The sequence below is a fragment of the Sardina pilchardus genome, chromosome 10, assembly GCF_963854185.1.
Source record: "Sardina pilchardus chromosome 10, fSarPil1.1, whole genome shotgun sequence".
Classification (NCBI taxonomy): Eukaryota; Metazoa; Chordata; class Actinopteri; order Clupeiformes; family Clupeidae; genus Sardina; species Sardina pilchardus.
The window spans coordinates 34,500,584-34,508,099 of record NC_085003.1 but is presented as its reverse complement, the minus strand read 5'-3'; the positions used below and the strand labels follow the sequence as shown (position 1 = coordinate 34,508,099).

Sequence of the window (7,516 nt, the reverse complement as noted above, 5' to 3'; positions counted from 1 at the left end):
CTAACGTCCACATCACGGAACACTAACGTCCACATCATGGAACACTAACGTCCACATCACGGAACACTAACGTCCACATCACGGAACACAGCTAATGCCCACATCACGGAACACAGCTAATGCCCACATCACGGAACACTAACGTCCACATCACGGAACACTAACGTCCACATCACGGAACACAGCTAATGTCCACATCACGGAACACAGCTAATGTCCACATCACGGAACACTAACGTCCACATCACGGAACATTAACGTCCACATCACGGAACACAGCTAATGTCCACATCACGGAACACTAACGTCCACATCATGGAACACAGCTAATGCCCACATCACAGAACACTAACGTCCACATCACGGAACACTAACGTCCACATCACGGAACACTAATGTCCACATCACGGAACACTAATGTCCACATCACGGAAACATTAATGTCCACATCACGGAACACTAACGTCCACATCACGGAACACTAACGTTCACATCACGGAACACTAACGTCCACATCACGGAACACAGCTAATGTCCACATCACGGAACACTAACGACCACATCACGGAACACAGCTAACGTCCACATCACTTCACAGGCTAACGAGCGCTCCAGGCGCCGCGGGTTTGAGGAGCAGCACGGCCCACTCCACTGCTGCAGCGTCCAGACCACAGTCCAGTGCGGCCCACGGGGACTCGTGTTCCATTGTGACCCGGCTCACTTGGGTCCACAGGACCAGGGTCACCTCCCATTCCACCGCCTCTCTCCTGTCACCTCCTCTCTCTCCTGTCACCTCCTCTCTCTCCTGTCACCTCCTCCTGTCACCTCCTCCTGTCACCTCCTCTCTCTCCTGTCACCTCCTCTCTCTCCTGTCACCTCCTCCTGTCACCTCCTCTCTCTCCTGTCACCTCCTCCTGTCACCTCCTCTCTCTCCTGTTACCTCCTCCTGTCACCTCCTCTCTCTCCTGTTACCTCTTCTCTCTCCTGTCACCTCCTCCTGTCACCTCCTCTCTCTCCTGTTACCTCCTCTCTCTCCTGTCACCTCCTCCTGTCACCTCCTCTCTCTCCTGTCACCTCCTCCTGTCACCTCTTCTCTCTCCTGTCACCTCCTCTCTCTCCTGTCACCTCCTCCTGTCACCTCCTCTCTCTCCTGTTACCTCCTCCTGTTACCTCTTCTCTCTCCTGTCACCTCCTCTCTCTCCTGTTACCTCCTCCTGTTACCTCTTCTCTCTCCTGTCACCTCCTCTCTCTTCTGTCACCTCTTCTCTCTCCTGTCACCTCTTCTCTCTCCTGTTACCTCCTCTCTCTCCTGTCACCTCTTCTCTCTCTGTCACCTCCTCTCTCTCCTGTTACCTCCTCTCTCTCCTGTCACCTCTTCTCTCTCTGTCACCTCCTCTCTCTCCTGTTACCTCCTCTCTCTCCTGTCACCTCTTCTCTCTCCTGTCACCTCCTCTCTCTCCTGTCACCTCCTCTCTCTCCTGTCACCTCCTCCTGTTACCTCTTCTCTCTCCTGTCACCTCCTCTCTCTCCTGTTACCTCCTCTCTGTCCTGTCACCTCCTCCTGTCACCTCCTCTCTCTCCTGTCACCTCCTCTCTCTCCTGTCACCTCCTCTCTCTCTTGTCACCTCCTCTCTGTCCTGTCACCTCCTCTCTCTCCTGTCACCTCCTCCTGTCACCTCCTCCTGTCACCTCCTCTCTCTCCTGTGGCCCTCCTCTCTCTCCTGTCACCTCCTCTCTCTCCTGTCACCTCCTCCTGTCACCTCCTCTCTCTCCTGTCACCTCCTCTCTCTCCTGTCACCTCCTCTCTCTCCTGTCACCTCCTCTCTCTCCTGTCACCTCCTCCTGTCACCTCCTCTCTCTCCTGTCACCTCCTCTCTGTCCTGTCACCTCCTCCTGTCACCTCCTCTCTCTCCTGTCACCTCCTCTCTCTCCTGTTACCTCCTCCTGTCACCTCCTCTCTCTCCTGTCACCTCCTCTCTCTCCTGTCACCTCCTCCTGTCACCTCCTCTCTCTCCTGTCACCTCCTCTCTGTCCTGTGGCATTAAAGGCAGAAAGGCCCAAAACAAAGAGAGTCACCCACACCAGTGCTCTGAATGTGTAGCAGCACTGATGTGTAGCAGTACTGGATGAGAGCGCTTTAGGACACCATCACGCTAGCCAGCTGAGAACAGGCAGAGGCTCAGTCTGCTGTCCCATCTCTCTCTCTCTCACTCTCACACACACTCACACACTCACACACACACACACACACACACACACACACTCACACACTCACACACTCACACACTCACACACTCACACACTCACACACTCACACACACACACACTCACACACTCACACACTCACACACACACACACACACACGCTCTATATTACAGGGGATTCCATTGTCCCCAGAGCAACTTGGGGTTAAGTGTCTTGCTCAAGTGCACAACGGGGGAAGCCGGGAATTGAACCCACAACTTTCAGGCTACTGCACGCTAGCCCAGCTCACTCACACACACACACACACACACACACACACACACACTACTGCACGTTAGCCCAGTTTCTTAACCACTACACTATCACCACCCTACTACACACACACACACACACACACACACACAATACTGCACGCTAGCCCAGTTCCTTAACCACTACACTACCACCACCCTACTACACACACACACACACACACACACACAGTACTGCACGCTAGCCCAGTTCCTTAACCACTACACTACCACCACCCTACACACACACACACACACACACACACTACTGAACGCTAGCCCAGTTCCTTAACCACTACACTACACTACTACTGCACACTAGCCCAGCTCCTTAACCACTACACTACACTACTACTGCACACTAGCCCAGTTCCTTAACCACTACACTACACTACTACTGCACACTAGCCCAGCTCCTTAACCACTACACTACACTACTACTGCACACTAGCCCAGCTCCTTAACCACTACACTACACTACTACTGCGCACTAGCCCAGCTCCTTAACCACTACACTACACTACTACTGCACACTAGCCCAGCTCCTTAACCACTACACTACACTACTACTGCACACTAGCCCAGCTCCTTTACCACTACACTACTACTGCACACTAGCCCAGGTCCTTAACCACTACACTACACTACTACTGCACACTAGCCCAGCTCCTTAACCACTACACTACACTACTACTGCACACTAGCCCAGCTCCTTTACCACTACACTACTACTGCACACTAGCCCAGGTCCTTAACCACTACACTACACTACTACTGCACACTAGCCCAGCTCTTTAACCACTACACTACACTACTACTGCACGCTAGCCCAGCTCCTTATCCACTACACTACACTACTACTGCACACTAGCCCAGCTCCTTAACCACTACACTACACTACTACTGCACACTAACCCAGCTCCTTAACCACTACACTGCTGCTGCACACTAGCCCAGCTCCTTAACCACTACACTACTACTGCACACTAGCCCAGCTCCTTAACCACTACACTACACTACACTACTATTGCACACTAGCCCAGCTCCTTATCCACTACACTACACTTCTACTGCACACTAGCCCATCTCCTTAACCACTACACTACACTACTACTGCACACTAGCCCAGCTCCTTAACCACTACACTACACTACTACTGCACACTAGCCCAGCTCCTTAACCACTACACTACTACTGCACACTAGCCCAGCTCCTTAACCACTACACTACTACTGCACACTAGCCCAGCTCCTTAGCCACTACACTACACTACTACTGCACACTAGCACAGCTACTTAACCACTACACTACACTACACTACACTACTACTGCACACTAGCCCAGCTCCTTAACCACTACAATACACTACTACTGCACACTAGCCCAGCTCCTTATCCACTACACTACACTACACTACACTACACTACACTACATTACTACTGCACACTAGCCCAGCTCCTTAACCACTACACTACACTACTACTGCACACTAGCCCAGCTCCTTAGCCACTACACTACACTACTACTGCACACTAGCCCAGCTCCTTAACCACTACACTACACTACTACTGCACACTAGCCCAGCTCCTTAACCACTACACTACACTACTACTGCACACTAGCCCAGCTCCTTAACCACTACACTACACTACTACTGCACACTAGCCCAGCTCCTTAACCACTACACTACACTACTACTGCACACTAGCCCAGCTCCTTAACCACTACACTACACACTAGCCCAGCTCCTTAACCACTACACTACCACCACTCTACACATGCACATACACACATACACACACACACACACACACGCGCGCGCGCGCAATACCCTGTTAACCCAGCCGAGGGAAGTCCAGGAGCTAGTTAACCCTTACCCACACACATACACACACACACACACACTACAGTACGTTACACCCCAGGAGCTAGTTATCCCTAACTCAGTCAACACAAGCTTCACACAAACTACTTTGCACCTCAGAGATCTCTAGAGAGCTTCACACAAACCCACTAGACACCTCCGTTAACACACAAGACGCACACTATTCACAAAGCCACTAGACACCTCTGTTTACACACGAGACCCTAAAGATTATTATTACACTAATGCGCTCAGGCCAACTGTGCTGTATTCTCTGCCACAGGAAATCCACACTGCATTAAAACTTGACCCATTTACAACGTGCTCCTGCCAGATGAGAGAATAGTTCGCTCTGAGATGGTGTTGGAGACGGGAATGGTTTGCTGTATGATGGTTGGGGAGTGGTTGTGTAATAGTTGGGGAATGGTTTGCTGTATGATGGTTGGGGAGTGGTTGTGTAATGGTTGGGGAATGGTTTGCTGTATAATGGTTGGGGAGTGGTTGTGTAATGGTTGGGGAATGGTTTGCTGTATGATGGTTGGGGAGTGGTTGTGTAATAGTTGGGGAATGGTTTGCTGTATGATGGTTGGGGAGTGGTTGTGTAATGGTTGGGGAATGGTTTGCTGTATGATGGTTGGGGAGTGGTTGTGTAATGGTTGGGGAATGGTTAGGGTTAACATACCAAAACCACTTCATTTATATCAAATTACCCCTGAAAACATACCAAAGGCCTTCCATTGTAAAGCAGGCCCTTCGTTTGGCCAGTTAATCTCCAAAACATTTAAGGTGTCAAGTCAGAGGTTCCCTTTATTTGTTGTGATTCATGGGGTAATGAAAGCCAATTTGAGGACACATCTTGATCTTGTTTTAAGGTGAGAATTCAGGATTCCTTGATTAATGTGGGAGATGAAAGGGCTTTTCTCCTTATCTTCGATTTCTTCTTAATCAACCGCAATCTACAAACATTTATATTTAAACTACTTCGTTATAGAAGGATTTAAGGTCAAAAGTAAGGCATTTAAAAGGGGTGAAATTAGGAGGTTTTGTTTGGAGGCTAAAATTAGTTCTAGCGCCATCTTACACCTTTATAGGTCAGGAAGCAACCCTTGCCCTAGCCCTGACCCTAGCCCTGACCCTAGCCCTGACCCTAGCCCTGACCCTAGCCCTAGCCCTAAACTTGACCCTGACCTCAGCCTTGACCCCAGATCTGACCCCCAAAGCTCTCCAAAGAGCACCTAAGGGCACTCCAAAGAGTGCACGGTTTAGAGGAAAGCTGAGACACCTGCTGTGGAACAGGTTAGTGTGGAGGGGGGCAGGGTGAGTGGGGAGGGGGTGGAGGGGGGGTGAGTGGGGAGGGGGTGAAGGGGGGGGGGGGGTGAGTGGGGAGGGGGGCAGGGTGAGTGTGTGTGGGGGGGTGAGTGTGTAGGGCGGTGAGTGTGTGTGGGGGGGTGGGTATGTGTGTGAGGGGGGTGAAACCGGGTGTGGGTTAGCAGAGTCAGAGGAGGGAGTGAAGAGAGCGGACTGAGCATGCCCAGATCACGGAGGGGCTGTGCGCTCCCAGCAGGCCCGTAATTATAGCACGTAATTAATTTCTCCTCCAATCCATCAGGCCGCGCTATTTAGGGCTCCTCCAGAGAGACCCATTAATATCAGCGCACGATTACGTCCACATATGCACTTTTAGCTCAAATCCACTTATAGGTGAGGAAACACATTACAAAGAAAATGGACCGATGTTTAGAGGGGAACAAAAGCAAAATGATCACTTTTAACAGAGTTCAGATAGAGTTGATCTGCTGGAGAGAACCCCCCCCCCCACACACACACACACACACACACACACCCGGCTCCCCTTCAGAAGGGATCTGTGTGAGTGGAGGCGTGGGTGTGTAGCTCACTGCAGTGTAGGAATGCGCGCACATCTATACAGCCTCCACAGGTGCTGCATATGGCCACAGGCGGAGTCAAAAGACAAAAGATCAAATCTCCGCACACTCCGGTGTAACGGTCACTCACACTGTAACGGTCACTCACACGGTGTTGTGCGCTCCCGGAGTAAGGGTCACTCACCTCCGTCCGAACAGGCGCAGGCCGGTGAATCCGCGGCTGGTGTGGGCAGCGCTGGCATCGTTGGCATCGTTGGCATCAGTGGTTCCGCTGGTTACCGTGGTGACGGCCACAGAGAGGTCCGAGCAGGAGGAGGAGGCGGAGTCAGAGGTGCCGGACTCCACTCCGTCCGGCAGGGCATCAGGGGTGGCCCCCCCTCCTACGTCCTCTCCAGCCTCCATACTGGACATGCCCCCCCCCACACAAACACTCCTGACCAGTTACCCGCCCCACACACACACACACACTCCCGACCAGTCCCCCCCCCCAGCACACACTCTTCACCAGTGGACACTCCTACCCCCCTCCCCCCCTCACCAGCCAAAATGCCCCAAGCCGTTCACCCAAGTCCCTGGACTCACAGAACTCCAGGCAGAGGGGCAAAAATCCATATCAGAGGCCCCCCCTCACAAAAACATCACCCCCCCCTCACTAAAACATCACACACCCCCGCAGACGCCAACCAACAAGAGACTAAACTAGCTCTCTACTCCCTCATCAAGCAACAAGAGACTAAACTAGCTCTCTACTCCCTCATCAAGCAACAAGAGACTAAACTAGCTCTCTACTCCCTCATCAAGCAACAAGAGACTAAACTAGCTCTCTACTCCCTCATCAAGCAACAAGAGACTAAACTAGCTCTCTACTCCCTCATCAAGCAACAAGAGGCAACACACTTACAGTGCTAAAGTCTGCCGCATCTCTACTCTTTTAACTTTAACTGAGTAAAACTCGAATAAAAAAGAAATCAAATAAATAAACATCTACAGCCTTCTACTGCGGCCCCTCACATAAGGCACACACACACACACACACACACGCGCGCCCACACTCACACACTCTCTCGTAAACACTCCCTCTCAGCCGAGCCCTCACTGCTCCAGGAAGTGGAGTGTTATTTGAGCCCTGGGCAGCAAACTTCTCGCTGCATCCCAGAGAGTAAACACACACACACACTCACTCACACACACACACACACACACACACTCAGACGATCTCTACTTCCTGAAGCCCAAGTGTGTTCCGACCCCTCCGGCCTCGTCCTGCTCC

General features: G+C 51.7%; 1 protein-coding gene across 8 annotated transcripts in view; it reads right to left on the bottom strand.

Annotated features, from left to right (window-relative positions):
- dgkzb (diacylglycerol kinase, zeta b) overlaps nt 1-6,686 on the bottom strand; it is an 80,058-nt gene extending 73,372 nt beyond the window's left edge. For all 8 annotated transcript variants that reach the window (XR_009940451.1, XM_062548120.1, XM_062548124.1 and 5 more), the window contains exon 1: nt 6,431-6,686. Coding sequence is in view for 7 of the 8 variants with exons in the window: in XM_062548125.1 (XP_062404109.1) it covers nt 6,431-6,657 (227 nt within the window). In the remaining variant the exon portion in view is untranslated. The remainder of the gene's footprint in view (nt 1-6,430) is intronic.
- Between the last annotated feature and the right edge of the window lie 830 nt (nt 6,687-7,516).